The sequence below is a fragment of the Acipenser ruthenus genome, chromosome 21 (assembly GCF_902713425.1).
Source record: "Acipenser ruthenus chromosome 21, fAciRut3.2 maternal haplotype, whole genome shotgun sequence".
Taxonomy (NCBI): domain Eukaryota; kingdom Metazoa; phylum Chordata; class Actinopteri; order Acipenseriformes; family Acipenseridae; genus Acipenser; species Acipenser ruthenus.
The window spans coordinates 21,511,756-21,530,163 of NC_081209.1; the positions used below are offsets into that span (position 1 = coordinate 21,511,756).

General features: G+C 36.7%; 1 protein-coding gene across 2 annotated transcripts in view; it reads left to right on the forward strand.

The window, feature by feature from the left end:
- Positions 1–18,367, forward strand: part of LOC131699120 (ras-related protein Rab-8B-like) — a 33,938-nt gene extending 15,571 nt beyond the window's left edge. For both annotated transcript variants that reach the window (XM_058995033.1, XM_058995032.1), the window contains exons 2-8: positions 10,923–10,983; positions 11,428–11,488; positions 12,919–12,996; positions 13,889–13,978; positions 14,237–14,302; positions 14,625–14,675; positions 14,882–18,367. In XM_058995033.1, the coding sequence (XP_058851016.1) occupies positions 11,486–11,488; positions 12,919–12,996; positions 13,889–13,978; positions 14,237–14,302; positions 14,625–14,675; positions 14,882–14,974 (381 nt within the window). In that variant the 5' untranslated portion in view covers positions 10,923–10,983; positions 11,428–11,485 and the 3' untranslated portion in view covers positions 14,975–18,367. The remainder of the gene's footprint in view (positions 1–10,922; positions 10,984–11,427; positions 11,489–12,918; positions 12,997–13,888; positions 13,979–14,236; positions 14,303–14,624; positions 14,676–14,881) is intronic.
- The last annotated feature ends 41 nt before the right edge of the window (positions 18,368–18,408 follow it).

Genomic DNA, 18,408 nt, shown 5'->3' on the forward strand with positions numbered 1-18,408 from the left:
GATTTGTCTTCCAACAAGACAATGATCCAAAACATAAAGCAAAATCTACAATGGAATGGTTCACAAATAAACATATCCAGGTGTTAGAATGGCCAAGTCAAAGTCCAGACCTGAATCCAATCGAGAATCTGTGGAAAGAACTGAAAACTGCTGTTCACAAATGCTCTCCATCCAACCTCACTGAGCTCGAGCTGTTTTGCAAGGAGGAATGGGCAAAAATTTCAGTCTCTCGATGTGCAAAACTGATAGAGACATACCCCAAGCGATTTACAGCTGTAATCGCAGCAAAAGGTGGCGCTACAAAGTATTAACTTAAGGGGGCTGAATAATTTTGCACGCCCAATTTTTCAGTTTTTTATTTGTTAAAGTTTGAAATATCCAATAAATTTCGTTCCACTTCATGATTGTGTCCCACTTGTTGTTGATTCTTCACAAAAAATTACAGTTTCATATCTTTATGTTTGAAGCCTGAAATGTGGCAAAAGGTCGCAAAGTTCAAGGGGGCCGAATACTTTCGCAAGGCACTGTATATTTTAAATGTTATCAGGGGAAAAATAGCATTTTTAATATGCACACACAGTGATGTATGGCTTGATGTGCTATCTCTTATACAGTAGTTATGTGATTTAAAGGGGCTATAAAATATATGTTCCAACATACAAAAACATACTGTTATCATGAATCGTCATTTTCTCAATACCTCCTATAGCAGTTATTGTCCTCTTGTTTTTATATGATATTAGGATCAATCAGAAAAGGTTAGTCTATTTCGGGTCAATTGTAACAAAGTTATAATGACAGGAAAGTGTTTTATAGCTGTAAACCGCATTCTCCAGTCTGAACCAATATTCCCCCTGGGTGGCAACATCCAAAGATTTAAAGATTAGCTTTTGCTTAATTGTTGTGCTTCTTGACACATGATTTTGACAATCAAAAATAAATGATTTTCAACAGTACTCCAGGTTTTACAGTGCGCTTGATTAGCCCATAGGTAACAAGCTCGGGTTTGTCTTATTAAACTCAAAATAAAACCAGTGATAGATGACACTGTTATGCAGTGGGAGTCTTATTTCCATCCCTGCTACTACAGAGCACTGTTGCAGACACACTGCAGACAAGCAACCCAGTGGAATGACCCAGATGTAATGCGGGGGATGTGTGTGTGTGTGTGTTAATGATGCACCTTGTTCATTTTAGCCCCACATTGTTTGTGAAAATACCTTGCCTTTCCAAGTGGGTAGCTGTATTTGTTTCTTTCTGAACCATGCAACTGAACCTATATTAATAGTGTGCAGGAGGCTGCTGTATGAGTGGGAGACCGGTTATGAAAGAGCGATTTGGTTATTCTGTGCAGCTGTCACTGAAAAGCATCACTGCACATCATACATTGTAGACTACAATACCTGATTAATAACATACAGCCCCAAAACATGCATGTATGTTGGCAGTTAGCTTGTACTGTCAGTTATATGTTGTGTGTAAGGTGTATGTTATTATATTAGAGTTGCCATCTCATGCAGTTTAGAGCAAGAGCACCTCAAAGCGAAGCTGGCTGCTCAAACTGTGCAAAATGATGTCTTTTATTATAACTTCTTATCCATCACAAACGAAGATTGTACGAAAGAAAACAGTGTTGTTTTTTTAACATTTAGAACTATGGCATGTGTTCTGTGCACAGGAAGACATCTGACATCTCAGGAAAGGTACAGGAATTTTTACAATTCCATAACAACGATCAGTTGATTTCTTATACGTGGTTTATAAAGTTGTGATTGGTGGGATTTCCAAGTGGGACCAAGATTAAAACGTCTTGAAGTCAGTTCTAGTAGTTTTCATCAGCAGCAGACAGAGATAATCCAGTTTGCAGAAAAACAACATAGTGGGGTAGAAAGGAAAATTGTAAGTTACTGCATACTGCTGTGGAAATATTGGGGGTGGAATTTATGAATGAGGATTATACAAAAATGAGATGCTAGCAGCTGATCTGTGACCTTGTCCAATTGCAGATGGAACCGCATATCTTCGTGTTGTCTTTGAAGGAATTCGGTGTCCTATAATTCATGTAAAGTCTTCTATGGTGTAAGCCTACCGAATGAATATATTTCAACTTAATATATTTTTTCATTAGAGGAATATGAAACTCTGGTTTCACAACACATCTGAATCTGGCTCGGAGCCAAGCAGGTGCAGAGTTGTATTCAGTAATATATGAAGAACGAAAGTGAAGAAAAACACAATGAAACCCTCTGGATCCGCGATTCTCAACTCAAATACGGCTCCTCTTAATACTGCGTGCGACTCGACACGTTCGCTGCATGTGACGTCAGTTGCATGGCTCGGGCGCTGCAGTTTTAAAAAAGTCGGACCGGGCTGGCTCAGCCTGGCTCGGCTGTACAGTGGAAAAGAGATATTATTGTCTACAGCTCCAGTAGTTTTACCACTGAACCGCCTACTCTCTTCCAGTGACCTGAAATGACCTTTATTCACAAGTTTCATTCATTTCTATGAGTAATAAGGTGTTTAGAAAGGCTGACAAAATTGTCTGTAAGACTTAAATTTTTTACAATTTCATCTGTCCTTTTTGCTTTACATTTTCTTGCTCAAATAGCTTTGTACTTGTGATTTTCCGGATACAGTCTGTGTTTGTAATAATCAGACCCCCACTGTTTGACCTATTCTGTTTCCTCCCTCCGGCAGTGGAGGTTGCCTGAAAAATGAAATGGCAAGTCTTGATTTAATACTATGTATTAGTCAGCCATGCCTGACCCAGACTATCTTGGTAATGCAGCTGTACGAGTATAGTGCATGTTTGGTGTAGAGATCCTTGAAAAAATATTACCGCTGCCTTGGTTGTCTGCAATATTTTATCATACAAATAGACAAATAGGATACTGGAGTGGTATGAAAGTATTCCTTACCAGTGTATATATCTCTTCCTCCCTCCCCCACCGCCTTCAATTAGCCTATGAATGTTGTGTTAATCGGGCTGCAGTATAGCGTAATGCTCAGACGTTTGATTGTGAATAACTAACATTGAATTCTCTCCGATAGAAAGACACACTGGAATATTATCAAGCCCCACTTCTGCTTTTACAGCTGCTAATATCTCATTAGCAACTTCAGCTTGCAATTTTATATTTTTAGATCATGGAATGGTTGATATGGAAACTCTTTGGAGAAAATCTTATAATATGGCTATGGCTATATAATTTACAGACCACACACTTTAACATAGTGTCTTTGTAGTTGGTATACAGCTGTGTTCTCTGCTTTTTCCACTACAGGTGGTGTCCAGTAGAAGTTTTCCATTTCACTGCACAGCCCTTTTACCTGACTTACAAAACGCTTCGGTTTGATATAAAATTCCCCATAGATGATGCCGTTTCGACTTTATTTACTATGTAATTTGCGAGACAAATGAACAGTTGGGAATAAAAGTCCAGTCCTTGAATGTTTTTGACAATGACGCATAAACATATATTACTTTTAAATCTGGTTTGAGCCCCTTGCTGGAAAAAGATAGTAAATTTGAACGTCACGAACACGCTGCACTGTCAGTTGGAGTTTTGGGAAAGCACGTCAAGAAGCCGCCACACGTTCATCATGACACTGATCGTGAGCTCCAAGTACTTCTGTCATCGGAAAATGAGCACCAGGACAGACTCACGCTGTAAACAGACAGGACCACTGACACCTATAGCTAGCCTGTGTTTCTTCAAAGTCTATTTTAGTTTTATCCTTGTCTTAAAATTCTGGTCCATGTTAGTTTTGGTCTAGAAAAGTAATAGGTTAAAAGCCATTCTAATCTGTCTGAAAGAATAAGTTGGTCCCCTGCTGACTTGGTGAGCAGTATTTTGGCTGAGAGTCTGTATACAGTAGTTCAGGAATGTGGATCATCATGCACTGTCCATATTTGTTTTTGTATAAACATTTTAAATGCGACTTAACTCATGCTTTCAAATACTTTCCTAATCAGTTCAATCCACGCAGACTTGGTGCTTAAACATCTTCAACAACACACCAACAAGACTGACCTTTGAAACTAAACTGAAAGCTCAAGATACGAGTTAGGAAATGTATTGTTTGCTCAGCCAGAAATGTATTTTTGACAATAGTCGATAAAAATGAGCAAATGTTGCCCAATACCTTGAAACTTGGTCAAAGTCTGAAGCCTGTCAATTAGACAAAAGACACTAATAAATACTTATTTTCATACTTACTTAATGCACCAATAGACTTGTAGTATAAGGGAATCCATTTTGAGAATATTTTATTGCTGGAGTTCCTAATCATGTAAATGTTCTTGCTGGGAACATCGGACACTTAATTTGCTAGCTTCACACGTAAATGCCCAATTTCTGTACCTTCCTGATTGAAAGCGTTAAAAGTTTGATTATACTAAAATCTGTGAACTTGCAGTGACTGCCAATAAACATTACTTCTGCAGTTCATCACTGATCCTCATAGACTGTTCTTAACAGGTTTAAGAGTTGTTTGGATTAGGAAAGAAGTTGAAACTTGGAAATCTACACCATGTAAGGGATTGGCGGCTGTACTTTGGTATCAGTCTTTGGAGGGTTAATGAATGTGCCTGCCAAAAGCAGTTATCCACAGATGGCTTTCGGTATGTTTCCCTGATCAGATGTGAGGATAAATGTAATATGCAGTTCTGTCCAAACCTATTTAATACATTCAGCTTAGTACTGTTGGGCAGTGCTGCTAAGGCCCTTTATTCTAGCTTGCATGAAAAATTAATTGTTTGTCTTCCAAAACCAATGTTGCCAAATCTGACTGTTGTGGTCATGCATTATTTTGTTAAGTTATGGCCAATCCATTAAAAAGCAGCATCAAACCCAAGACTTACATGATAACCTGTGTCTGTTAGAATAGAATCCTCACCATAAAGTGCTCTCAACAGCAAGCAAGTGATCATACCATGGTAAGAATGTGGATATTATGGAAACAAAGACGAAACGGTTGCTTGAGTTTATGCTGATTGCTGCTTACCACAGAGGCAAAGAAAAGCCGACAGATTTGAGGAGCAGTCAAGCCATTCCTTCTTAATGTCAGCAACTGCTTGCTGTGAAGAGACGATGTCTTTATATATTGTAATGTAGACAAAGGACTTCTCGTAGAAACGCTTGTCTGTACTTATTACTGTAAGGTTGTTGTTTTTGTACCACTACACTGTTTTAAGTTATGGGTGCTATAACTAATACTACTGTAATGCTAATAACTAATATCACAAATAATTTTAACAGAAATAATGTTTTAATCTAATGTACTGTGTTGCATCTTTATCCATTGTAGAAAATGTGTTATTGGACTGCTTGAACCTTGGGCACCAATCTCATGAGTGTCTTCATACAATTGAGTTTGTCAACTGGAAAGAAAGATTGTAGGTCCAGCATGTTTCACTCCGCAAAGCACAAAGATAATAGGCTTTTGTTTGTGGTAACCTCACATGAAACTTGGAGAGAAGTATAGACAGGAACAAGCCAGTCACGTACAGTAGGTTTTTGTTCTTTGCAAATTTCTCTAGAACAAATGCATTTATTTTATTGGAATTCTAGGCAGTCTGGGCCAAAAACAGGTAGAGGGTGTATTGTTAGGGTGCTGATGTCTGATTGCAACAAGAGTGGATAACACTGGGGAAACCGTGCGAGCATACAGCAGACATGCTAATGATATCCCACTGGTTTTGAGAATATTTTAGCAGTTCTACTAAATCTCACTCCTAAGTAATACTCATTTGTATGGTCTGACCTTAGCTACTATACTATGGTACTGTAACTGTTTTTAGACAGACTACTGGCTTACATGATAAGAGAACTTTAACTTGAAATACTGTACTAGCAAATGGTCTTGATTACTTGATTACTGCCTTGGAATGAGAACTGTGCTGTGGGTTTTTTTTTGTTTGTTTTTTAATCCTTTGCAATTTTTTAAATATATAAATATATTTAAAATATATAAATATGTAAGGTATGCAGTGGTCTCCGGCTACGAGAACACCTCTCGGGAAGCAAGCAAAGTGTTCTTTAGACAGAGTTGACCACCAGACACAATGTGAATCCATAAATAAATATTTATTACTTGTCATGATGCACATGAAATGAATAGAATAAGAGAAAAGCAATAGGAAGTGTATGTTATATGGTGTAAGACCAACTAACATTAACACAGCACCCCTACACATGTTATAAAATGCAGCAGCAGCTCTAGATTCATTATGAATACCTGTAGAGGAGCAATGTTCAGGACATGCACAAAATTCTTTAACAGAACAGTGAAGCAACTCACCAGAACGGAAAACACCAAATTTCCAACTTGTAACAAGAGAAACAGTGGCGCATTTCGCAATTTGTTTAGATGCCATTTTGTAGCGATGTGGTGCACTCGTGGAAATCAGAATACAAAACGAGGCAATGACATGACGGCGGTTCTGGAAAGATTTAATAAACCAATCAGTGTGCCTCAAGACACACTCGTGATGACAAGTCACGTTTGAAAAGATTGAATAAACCATTTGAATTTAAGTTTGATGAAGGTGAGTTATCGGGTTACAAAACAGTACTGTATCAGTTGTGAACGAATCACTAGTGATGCCAAAAAGGTGTTCCCTTAAGCAAAGTTCCTGTTCCTTAGGCAGAGTATTTACAATGGGGAAAAATGAGTTTCACCACAAGGGTGTTCTCTTAGGAGGTGTTCCTATACGCAGAGACTACTGTAATATATAGACTGTGTCTTTCATGCTTGCTTTGTTTCTTTTATTTCTTTCTCCAGCGTCCTTCAAAAGAAAATAAAATAGATGGAACAATTTCAGATTGCTGGAAAAGATTCATTAAAATTGTACCCTTTGGTGACTTTTCCTATGCGATTTGATTATGTGACTTTTGAGTGGAGGAATCAATTCAGTTAAATCAACAAGTTCTTGTTATAGTACCATGGTAACCAGACCAAGAACAATTAGAAAAATGTTTTCTTTCTTTCAAGAAATATTTTAAATTATCTGTAAAATTAATTGTTTGCCTCCTGGGCGTAATTAGGCAGTAAGTGTACTAGAAAGTGTACTGTACTGTGCAGTGTTTTGATTAAAAGCTACAAGTGAAAAACAAACTTGTGAACTTTTGGGTTTTTGACATTGGAGCTTGTAGCATTGTCTTTTAGGTTTAATCGCCATCTGTACTGTAGGTCACAGAATTGTTGTGTGTTTTTCCTGCCTGTTAGCTGCGATTTCATTTTTTCTCACTGTCTTTTGTATAAAACAGCTCATAATATTTATGCAGCATACTCTGCAGCTTGTCTGTAAAACAGGAAGTGTTTGGTTATCTTGACACTGCTATATGATGACAGCAGTTCTTTAATTACAATGATGTGCTGTCTCAAACAGCAACAGGCTTTCATCAGATCCCTGTTTCACTTCATTGTGCAAGCTTCAGTGACTGATTCATCATATTAAAACGCTGTCCCTTATTAAGACGGGAAGGACTTTAAGCAAAACAGCATTTTCGGAGATGAAAAGATTTATTTTTCAAAACCAAACTAAGATATTGACGTGTTGTCGTGGTTTCTGGAATGCATGTTTACTATAATGTGTGCTTCTGTGATTGAGAGCAATGTGAGATGTATGAAGTGATGGTAAGATTTACTGGAATGATTTTGTTAGTTCTGTGTAAATTATGTATCATATTTAGTGTCGATGTTGCATTGCATTACTTTTTAGCAGCATGTTGACCATCATTAATTGTTTTGCCATGTTGATGTTGGAAAGAAGGAACAAGGCTGCTTCTGTGGTACATAGCTGAACAGAAACAATTCTGTTGCCGGCTACTTCTCAGTTGTGTGACTGTCAGCTGGTCTGGTGTTGTGGGGGAGGACTGCGTTCATCCAGCCTTTTTAATAATCAGAAATTATCAGCTGCTGTCAATCACTTCCTCATATACTGCAGGTTTCCCTTTTTATCTAAAGCAGCGCTTGTCTCATTTCCTTCATTGTGGGTGGAGATGTTGAGGATTTTCACTGACAGGTCTTATGAAACAAAAACCATGGAATTATCTTGCAGTGGGACTATAATCATACTGGTCAATTCATTCATTTGAATTGGTGTAGATAGAACTAATAAGTTCAGTAGGTGAAATGATCCGATGACAACACACTTGTTTTTCTAGTGTGTTTTCTAAGCATGGTGGGGTTATTAAAAAATATCATATATATATATAATATATATATAATTTCCATTACATGAGAGTAGATGTTAAAACTTCATGCTGATTTTAGATTCGGCTCTCGCCAAGATAAGCACCAACTAAGACGTAGATATATATATCTATATTTATATCTATCTATCTCTATCTAGATAGACAGATAGATATCTCATTATGTATCATTTATATATCATGATAATTTACAAATGTTGATAATGGTGAAACTTTGAAATCTCCCTGCAGTTTGTAATTATGAACTGACTTCCCAACTACGTGATGCTTGATTTGTAACTCTTTATAACTCCTACAAAAGTATGCAGTTGAACACACACACACAATACGCAAGCCCTACGCAATGCTGCACTGTAGCCGTGCTGCCTCCATGCAGGAAGTGGTGCAGTAGTCACGTTGTGTCACTTTGAGCTTTGACCACTTCCTTTCAGTATCTTATATTAGCACACATGAATTTCGTCTCTTTGTTTGTTTCCTCTTGCGTGGTTGAATGTATTGTATGTTATGAATTTACAATTACGGTTGCTTAGAAACTGCATGCTGTGGGATAGGGCCCCCGTATAAAGGTCTATAGGAACTATAGCTCCACTCAAAACAGCAAACCCAGCTCCATAACCCATATACCTGGGTTTATTTATTTTTCACTATAATGCCCAGAAACTATTTAGTTATCTTAGGGTGATTTTTTGTTATGTTTCGTAGTGTTGAAACTTATGGTTGAGAAATAAATAAAATGTTAGAGATTATTAAAAAGTACCTGAACCTCATTAAGTATTCATTGTTTTTGCAACAATGTAGTTAAGTGGCATTTTATTCCAATCAAGAGTTATGAAGTCGTGTGTGGTAATCAAAAACAATGATTTTCTTGCGAAACACTTCCATCAAACCCATTTACTGTATACAGCTACCAAATGGACTGGGCAAAATGTTCCTTAATAAAGATCTGGGGTTTAATAGAGGGAGATCCTCGGATTTTGACTGACTGACACGGAGTCGTCTTGATAGTAAGTTGGCCTTTATTCACTGGTCATGAATCTTGGTAGAGGAATACTGACAGGTGTAAGATACTAAGCTTAAGCTGCAGAAAAATCTTATTAGAGCTTTGACTTGAGAAATACTAATATTTGCTGCTAGTAAGGCAGTTTGAAGATAATGACTATTGCTGTGGCCTTTTATCAGAAGCTGTAGTACTGTAGTACTGCTATGCTGACTGAAACCTATGCTGATTAAAATGATTTGCTAGCAGGACCTCATTAAGGTTGTTTATTTTGTTTCCTTGGAGATGCAACCGCTAGATACAAAGGCTATGATCACATGCATACAAAATAATAAAACACCCAACAACCAACTTTTGAACACAAATCATAAATGATCTGCATACTTGCTGTCGTCAAAGTAAGGCAGTGTTTCGTGGAGTGAGATTTGCATGGTTTATATTTGGTCAAATATTTGGGGAGGGAAAAGGAGACCTTAAAGATTTTCTTGCATTAATTTAGTTTTTCTCCTATGCTTTTGCATTGTATTATTTATTTGAAAATATTGGAGCTATATGTATTTTACCCTTTTCTCCTTATGCAATTCAGCCACCGTTGCAATGAATGGAGGTGTAATTAGATCTCAAAGCGTTTGGACATTCAAGGATACCTGCTATAGCGCTACAAAAGATTTACCTTGATGTGTCATGCATTTCAATGCTGCAGTTTGCAGGCATCTTCAACTGAAATGTGGAGGCAGTGCATGTGCAGCTGCACACTTAACCACCAGTGTCTAAAAGATTGAGGAGTCTGTCTTAGCCTAGCCTGCTGATTGCTAATATGTCTGTGGTTATAAATTGAAGTGCTGACCGGTGTAGTCTCCATCCTGAAATTCATCAGGTGATACATGCTTAAGTACAATACAAGCAGTACTGTTGACTCAATACTATGCTTTACATGGGGTTGGGGCAGCAATCTATTTCATTTGACCTTTTTGACTTTTAAGGTAATTTTTAACTGAACTGCTTTTGGGTGAATGTTAGCTTGACTTGACTGTGACTTGAATTAGAATCATTTATTTTTTTGTTAATTGAGAAGCTGAAATCATTTTGTAATACTTTTTCATTGGAACATTTTCTACTTTTTGGCTGTTGCGAAGCAATAAAGCTTCAGTGAAATATTTTAACCACAGTAAGCAAAAAGATGTTGTCTTCAGGATACATTTATTCCAGCGTAATGGCATCACATTGTTACTGTATATGATTCCAACATTACTCGTCTTGGTGTGTGACCTCTGCACAATAAATGATCGCCACAGTTCTGCGCCAAGCATTTTATATCGAGATAAATCAAATTATGTTGTACTTTCCTTAACAACTGGGCTTTTTGCCAGTTCTACTGTACCTTAGAAAAAAGTTTTATTACAAGCACTTGTATATTTCACATGTAGACCTTTTTCTTTTGTGTGAAATTGAGCTTTTTGAAATTATCATTTCCATTGATCGAATAGAACTCCAGGATCCACAATTGTAGACATAGGGGTTCTATTCAATTGACAAAGGTGGATCTAAATACTGCTATCATTTATACAGGCAGTTTCTTGTTGATTTCTAACATGCACTATCGGCTCTTTTTATTGATTTATTTAAACAGCGGCGCTATTTTTGAGTATAAATACGAACCATCAATAGAATTTTAATGTTAAACTTTATTTTATTTTCATTTTCAGGAATTGATTTTAAAATCAGGACGATAGAATTAGACGGAAAGAAAATTAAGCTTCAGATCTGGTAAGTAAAACTGTCTTCCGTATAATAAAAATAGGAGGGAATATTTACTGGTAGTCTTTCTTTTTTTCTTATAGAAATCACCCATCCTTATTTCATGTATCAATGACATAGAAGAAAAGACACATTGCAACGGGAGGGCTTATTCCCTTTGTTTTTCAAAGCAACACAAGAGGGTTGACATTCCTTTTAGTTCTTAACCCCCCTGATGTCAAATCAGGTGCTTCTTGCTTGAGTTAAAGTGCTTTGTAATTCCATTGGATTGTAATTGGGCCTGTGGCTGTCTAAAAACATTATAACCTTTGCAATCCCATCATGTGTTAATGTTTTAATTAGATTTTTTTTTATATATATCTAATAATTACTATATGTCCATTAAAAAAGGTTTTGTAAACCAGTTTAGTAAAACATGGACAATTTGAAATTGCTTCTTTAACTTTTATTTAGGGATACAGCAGGACAAGAGAGGTTCAGAACAATCACAACAGCATACTACAGAGGAGCCATGGTAAGAGGTGAACATGTACCATGATGTAGATTTAGAACAAAAGGGAACTGGCTGAAACAAAATAGCTGTTTGGGGTACTAACTTAAGGTCCATGGTTGAAAACAACTGATTTAGATCATGCATCAGAGTGTACAATGTAGTTTTTTTTCTAATTACATCATGCTTATCTTAATGATTGCCAACGATTATTTCATAGATCTCAACAGTATTTAAAATTTAATGCAGTTGTGGAAGGATTATTCTCCTGGTGAGATCCCAGATCTTGTAGTTATTTGCAACCAAGCTCTTGGCACATGCATATAGCTGAACCCTAGAGGTTTAGACGATGGAAGAAAAGCCCAGGCACTTGAAAGGTTCATTCTGAGTGTAAGAAATCTGAGATTATGAAGTCACTAAGTATTGGCAACACATGCCTGCAGCAGTCTTTGTTTGGGGGCTTCACACTACAAACTGCTTACTATCCACTACACTGCGACTGGGAATTATGTTCCCCTTGGCAAGGGCATTGCCCATTAAGTGAGTGGCTCACAGTGTCTTTGTATACACACTCCTTTGCAGTCCATCTCATTGTCAACAATGGGATTATCCTGGCTCTTATTTTTCAAACGTGATCTGTTGGAAAAGCAAAGCAAAAAAAAAAAATGCTGACAAGTAGCAGCAGTAAATTTCAAAGCTTGTTTGCTGATTTAGCTTGAAGATGGGTATTAAGTCAGCTAAAGTCAATTATATTACATCTACAGAGTCCAACCAAGTTCAAGCCTAACTAAAAGCTATTTCTGACCAGTAAGCACCAGTTTTAAATGGGCACTTTTGAAGTGGTGATCACTCTGGGTGAATCCAGACCATGGCAATTGTTGAAGGGACTTTGGCAAAAAAAAAAGCGCCTTTATTTTAATGAAATTGATTGTAAGGACACTGCAACACATTTTATTATGCCACACTGCAATGCTTCATACTTAGCCAGCAGAGAGTTTCAGCACAGATTATCTGGTGTAAAGCAAAATAACATACATTTAAACCTTTTTTATATGTTAGTGCTGCTGGTTGTCACTCAACAATCCATCATGAAGAAACGATAGCATACTACAGGCTTCATATTTACCAGTCACCTAAATCTTGATTGTTCTCCAAACCCCATTAATAATAGTTAGATGAATGCAGTTAGATGTCATGACAATTGTTGACCTGCCTGGCTGTTGAAATGCTGTTAAAATTAAAATGAATGATGCTTTGCTTCCATTCCATTGTAAAAATGGGGGTTAGATTTGATAATCTGTACCTATCGTATTTCTCTGTCAACATTTTAAGGTTTTACTAGATATATAAAAACTTGAAGGATGAAAAGCTGTATTACCTTTGTGCTGGGTTTGATAACATGTCGTTAAATAATAAATAATTTAAGTCAGTGGTGATATCCGTTGTTTTTATAGGGCATCATGTTGGTTTATGACATCACAAATGAGAAGTCTTTTGAGAACATAAAGAACTGGATAAGGAATATTGAAGAGGTGAGTAACTATATTGTAAATACACTCCAATCAGATTTAAACTGACTAAAATAAAGCATAATACTAAATTTAATAATAATAATAATCATCATAATAATAATATATTTAAAACACATAATATACATTTTTATAATTAATATACAATATAATATATTTTTTATAATTAATATACAATATAATTAACATATACCGGTAATGGTAGGAAGAAATAAAAAATAAATGTAGCCGTTCAAGATGTTTGATCTATGTTTAGCTTCTTTATTATATTGCATTGTGCTGTGATCAGTGCCACTGTGCAATGTGCTGCCACCTGCTGCCTTCAAATGGTATTGCAGTTCATTTTCATTGTGAGAAGCTCTGAAACCGTAACAGCAAGGTTTCAGAGAAGATGGTGCTAGAAAAAGACCTCTTCAGCCTGTAACATACAGATATTAAGTTTGTGTCCAGAATTGTTCTGTATGTTTCTAGCAGTAGTAACAGTTTTAGTGTTGTAGTGCTTTGTTCAGTCCAGGGGGACCTTTTTCACATTGACTGAGGTCATTCAAATCCGTTGCTTCCTTAGTGATCAGTGGTGTGTCATTTTTGGCTTGCATGTCAAAGATAAACGAAGCCTGTAAAATTAGAAATTTGTTAGGACTGTTGGATGTCAAATGTAGATGTTAGTCAAGTGTACAATTTATACAGCAGTATGTGTAGATGATCAAATTCAAAATGTTTTCAGTGTCTTTTTTTTTCTCGTTATGGGTTTTCTGATTATTTACAAGCATTCCAAATGTCTTCATTCTTTTAAAACATTACATTTTTTACATTATGCAAATACATTTAAAAAGCTGTGAATATGAGAGGATGCTCAGAGCAGTAAAATCAGTTTTCTCTTTTTCTCCCCCGACAGCATGCATCTTCAGATGTCGAGAGGATGATCCTGGGTAACAAATGCGACATGAATGACAAAAGACAAGTGTCAAAAGAAAGAGGAGAAAAGGTAAGGTGAATTCAAGTGTTGCTTTATTGTAGTGCTGCTGTTTCTTTTTTGATCCCTGGTGCTAGTATTACGCTATATTTATTATCCCCTTCTGGTACCTCATTGTGCTGATATTCTTGGATGGGGGTTGGAAGATTCTGGGTAGTGTTGCAGCTTGTTGGCCTTCTGGCCAGGTCATCAATGTAAATGGGTTCTCTTTACCTAGTTGCATAAAGGCATTGATTTTGTCTAACCATTGTTCTTTTGTGTTTCTTACAGCTAGCAATAGATTATGGGATTAAATTCTTGGAAACGAGCGCCAAATCAAGCATAAATGTGGAAGAGGTAAGAAAGGTGGTGGTCATCAAAACTGAGCGCACCCAATTGTGACTTCACTGTCCTTTTCATTGCCTGCTTGAGCAGCCTTGTGTTTTCCATCAAGATTACATCTCTCTGTCTGAATAATACACTGTGTACTGTTTGACTCTGTGTTTGACTTTTTAAAATCAAATTGTCCTGCATGGTGTCGGCTGCAGGTGTTTTACCTCAGAGGCCTCATCTGAACAGGGCCTTGTCTCCAGGGTTATGTCGCTGGAAACATTCATTGAATGTCCTTGTCCTGTTTTAAAATGCACTGCATGATGTGAACTGTATGTTTTCTTCATAGGGATTCTACACACTCGGAAGAGACATCATGACGAGACTTAACAGAAAAATGGCAAGTGTTTTGTGAAGGATAATAATATATTTATATTAAAAGTGAAGAACTGGGTTTGTCAATCCTGTCATTTATTTGAAGAGTATGCAACTAGCTTGCAGTTTTGTAAAATGTCATCTAGGCTGAGGCAGCAAAGCCCAGATCTAATTTCTGATTGCTTTTATCTAAGGCCTTTGTTTTATTATTTCCTTTTTTTTTCCTAATAGAATGACAACAGCGCATCAGGTGGAGGAGGTCCTGTGAAAATCACAGAGAGCCGGTCAAAGAAGAGCAGCTTCTTCCGATGTACATTACTCTGATGAATGTCTTACAATAGACTAGAACAACCTTTTTCTGCTTCTCTGAAAGCACAATATTGCTCGGCCTAAGAATGAAATTCCATTGGATGCTGCTGAGAGCTGTTCTGCAGACCACGACAACTAAAATATCATATTAATATTGCAAGAAACAATAACAAGTTCAAAATCCCACTGAACAGTTAGTATCATAAACCATGGGAATCTACAGTAAGAAGTGGAGGCTCGTGCTTGGAAATGTCTTTTCTTTTGTGTTACAACTATCTTTTTGTAACCAGGATGTGTGTCCTTTTTACAGCAGAGGCTTCTGTCATTTTAACTTTGCACATTGGTTGCGAGTCTCGGAGAAGAAGGTTGTGCCCTGTTTCAGCGTGGTTTGATGCTGTATCTGTGCCCCTGTATGTTCCTGTGTGCATTTTCCTTTCTGTGAAAGATGTTCTCTGTTTTCCTAAGCATACGTGTTCTAGAATATTTATGAAACAAAATGTGTCTTAAACCAAGATGCTCACCATGAAGGAAAACTGTGGCTAGAAAACCCTTTTTAAGGACGTGGCTTTGGAGCTGATCTCCACAATATCAAGCCAATAAACAACATGAAGAGAGCCACAGTTTGGTAATGAAGGACATGTTTAGGAGGAGATATAGCACTGGAGTGCAAGAGAGTATTTAATGTTCACAGTAAGAAGTCCACTGAGCCGTGTAATTCTCAACTTTAAGTAAGCTCCAAACTCTTGGCATCCCCATCAATCACTTGTACTGAAGCTGACTGAGCCTGTGAACTACAGCCTTGCAGACAGCAGTTGCAAAAATAACAACATCTAAAATGTACTTTTTTTTTTTTTTTAGCTGGCCATTTAATAGATCTTGCATTGCTCAATGGCCCACATTACTATATTGTGTACTGCTCAATGTGTAGAATTTGGGCAAAAAGGATATTGCATCCTAGTGGGGCTAACTGACTTGAAGTCTTGGGTATGTTCTTTCTAATATGCCCAAAGCCAATTGCACCCCATTTGTACTTGTTTTAAATGAAGGGTGGTTTTAGGGCTGGTAGCTGTGCTTAGATCATTTGTAGTAAAACATTAAGAAAAGCAGGCAACGATGAAGGCTGTTCTTGTGGCTTAGTATTCAATTTCAAATTTCTTTTCAAATGTGTGATTTAATCCATACAGGTCTGAGCTACACAGTAAGCTGTGTAAGAAAATAATGCATTTTTTGAGAGTAAAAGTTTTGGAAAGTTTAAAACATACAGGGTTTATATAGAAGAGACTCCATAAGCGTTCATAGAGTACTGTAATTATTCTATGAGCGAGTGCCATCCTCATGAGTGAAATAACTGTAGCAATCCATGCACATTCATGGGGTATTCTTTATATGTAGTGCAATGTGGAAAAAGAAAATATGCCCACGTTTTAAACCGCTGAATGCAGAGAAATGCTTTCCTTAGATTTAAGCTCTGAATCTGCAAGCTGGTGAGTTTGCCCACGTGAGTTATTCACTACTGTTGGAAAGCTGAATTTTTTGAAGACACATACAGTTAGCAGTATAATCATGGGAACTGTCATCTTACAACATTATATTTAGATTCCTCTATATTTGTGGAGGCGAGATTCCCAAGGTGTAACAGTAAACCCGGGAATTGGTTCAAATGATTGTTACTGCAGTAGCACAAGAAAGGAGCATCTTGGTGAATGTAATACACCCTAAAAACAGAACTCTTTAGTGAAATGTTACCGTTGAAGGGCTTTTTTCTCCCCTGCTTTGTAAATCTGTCTGCTCTGTTCTGTTACACCTTGTATGCAGTCAGATTAAATTGGGTGGCAAATGTAAAGCAGTGTTGTTGAACCCAAAACAAAGCTCATGAAGATTATAGACCAAGGGTATTTTTGTCGCTCAAAGTGTGAATATTTACACATGTCATTTTTTTAAGCCTTTTTTTGTTTTGTTTTATGTTAGTTAATTACTGGGTTTCTTCTTTCTTTCTTTCTTTCTTTCTTTCTTTCTTTCTTTCTTTCAGTAAATTAAGAATTTTAGTACTAACTAGTTGTCCAAGCACACACTTTGTTATTTCAATTTCTTTTTATTAAGCTGTTCACTGAAAATTGCCTTGCTTTTAGAACCTGTTCCTCTGTTGTTAGTGTCCAGTTAGTACATTCTGAGACCGTGTGAGCAGATATTTGTACAAGTGCTTCTTGAAGCAGCAGCAAGATGGAGCGTCTATACATTAATGCTAATTTCTTACAATTAATTATGCTAGATTGTGTATATAGATATATATTTTAAGTGAGACCATAGGAAAACCACTTTAATGCACGCTTAAAATTCTTGTAGTTACTGCATTGCTGAATAATATTGCGTTACTGATAATTGTATCATATTTTTTAAATATATGTGAGTTATGCACAGCAGTGGATATGTTTTATTCGCCTATGCATTTTTTTTTAAGAATTTAAATTTAATACAACTATTGTGTATTGTTTACAAAGAAAAAACAAACATTTGCAGCAGTGTTAATTGTCTCATTAGCTGCACTTTATTTCTCGTGTGTTTTCTTGAGTAAAAGGTGCATCTTTGAATACAAGTGAATATGAAACACCGAGAAGGGTAAATTTGCGTCAGCTGTTGTGTAGACTGTAGGAATCAATGAAACAGTACTTTGTTTTTGTCAAGTGAGTATGTGACTTATTAGTTCTCTTACATTTATGTATGATTACATTTTTGTTTTATTTCAAGGGTATGAGAGAATATCCTTGACTGTGTTCAATTGTAATGACACCTTGTAAAAGATCAGTATCGTCTTTAAACTTCATAAGAATTGCTGAGATCTAATTTGCTTGTAGAACCTTGAGCCCCTTCCTAGATGAATCACACAGGCCTACTCGTTTTACTCAGTTATGAGCAAGCGGCCATGGTCAAATCAGGCCTTCTGTTGTACAACCCAGTGGAAATGACGGTCATATTAACTGTTGCAGATATGTAGTGGGACAATATTCTGCCAGTAGTGAACATTTACCATACGTAAAGGATTTGATTTATAGAATCGGTGAGCTTGAGAAAGTATAATTGTATTGTGCATAGACCATTGATAAGATTGTAGCTGTATACGCCAATGGCCTTACCATAAAATGTTTGTAAAATTACAGTTTTACTTGGGACCAGGTTACATGTAATGTAACAACAAAAGCACTCCACTAGAAGACTTACTGCCTACAAAGAGATCCGTTTCAACCTTTTTTTTTCTTTAAAGCACATTTATTAGCAGCTTGTTATCATGACGTTCCAGAAAGCGCCAGAAAATGAATGGAATTAAAGACCGTGTCAAGTGTTTAACACACAAACCTGTTCATAATGTGTACTGATATTGCGTAAGAAATAAATAAATCTTGGTTTTGTTAAGTGTGGAATTTTTTTTTTCTGCATTAATGTGCATCTCAAGT